The 1,244-nt window shown below is 49.2% G+C and overlaps 1 protein-coding gene across 1 annotated transcript; it reads right to left on the bottom strand.

Moving 5' to 3' along the window:
• Positions 1-459: 459 nt before the first annotated feature.
• LOC149205115 (uncharacterized) lies at positions 460-975 on the bottom strand. The gene has a single exon (XM_089397310.1). The coding sequence runs from the start codon at positions 973-975 to the stop codon at positions 460-462; it is 516 nt and encodes a 171-aa protein (XP_089253436.1).
• Between the last annotated feature and the right edge of the window lie 269 nt (positions 976-1,244).

Genomic DNA, 1,244 nt, shown 5'->3' with positions numbered 1-1,244 from the left:
AGATTTCCTGCCCGGGCCAGGTTAATTGGAGGGTTCACTAGAACCCCTGTGATCTTTGGATGAGCTTCTGGTAATTCTGTTGAGGGGAGGATCAAGAATAGGCTGAGAGGAGATAATAAGAGGCAATGAGGATTCAATAGTGTCTTGGTGTTGGCTTTCAGGGAGAGGGGGCTCCTGGGGATCAAGGGGGTAGAGGACTGAGAAGGGGTTGGATGAGGGGAGGGTCTGAGGACGGGAGAGGGGAGGTGGCTTAGAGGGAGCAGGGGAGGAAGGGGTGTGATGAGCTGCAGAAGAGGTCGAAGGGCCTGAATCAAGGGGAGCTTTTACTGAAGAGACCGTTTTATTTTTTTTAACCATTCCCCATTGTTCTTCTTGTGATCAATTTTCCACATCAATAAGCTTAGTGCATCTATTGGCAAAGTGGCCATATTCATGACATACCTTACACTTAAAGGGGATCTACTTGTAATCCAGTTGCTGTATGTGGCTCCAGTCATCCACTTTAAGCTTGATGGCTTCTGGGAGGCCTTTGCCGAGGTCCACTTCAACACAGATCCACGCACAGGCTTGCATATTTTCTTTTGGTTCACTGCGATCAATATATTTGCCGACTGCATTCCCGATGGTGCGAACCAATTCATCTCCCCAGCAATGAAGAGGGAGGTGAGGGAGCCGAACCCAGACCGGGACTGCACTAGGAACATCTAGCTCTGGATCGAAATCGGGGGTCCATTTGTTGAGATACATGCCCCTTGAGTCCATGAAATAGGGCCCATTTCTGAAGATTAAATCCTTATCTTCTTTAGTTTCAAAGTGGAAGATGAAGTACCCTTTCTCGTAGAATCTGATGGAGATTTTCCCTTGTATTTTGTTGGACCAGTTCCTTTCAACCCATATTTGAACAGTTTTTGGAGATGGCCAGAGGCCTGTGAATTGACCTATAAGTCCTCTTTCTGCCAGAGACAAGGCAGCCATGCGTGGAAGAACTGGGGGCAGGCTGACCTCCTGAAGAACATCCAGCTTTTTGATGAATTTCGAAACTGCTGGTCGGGGCGCTGTGGGGGCAACAATTTAATCAATGTCGAAAAGGCCTGTTGAGGATCAATCCCTCCGATGGAGCTTCCGGAGGGGCCATGAAGGGAGGCCGAAGCTCAGTCTTCCGCGCTGTGATCGCCTAGGTCAGTCGCGTGGCTGCAGCTCGAGTGCAGGGAGAAACAATAAAGAATACCTGTTGTTGGCTCCAC

This window comes from Pinus tabuliformis, chromosome 1_2 (genome assembly GCF_031772625.1).
Source record: "Pinus tabuliformis cultivar Carrire ecotype Pingquan chromosome 1_2, CPIR1, whole genome shotgun sequence".
In the NCBI taxonomy this organism is placed as follows: Eukaryota; Viridiplantae; Streptophyta; class Pinopsida; order Pinales; family Pinaceae; genus Pinus; species Pinus tabuliformis.
This window is presented reverse-complemented; position numbering and strand designations above follow the sequence as displayed.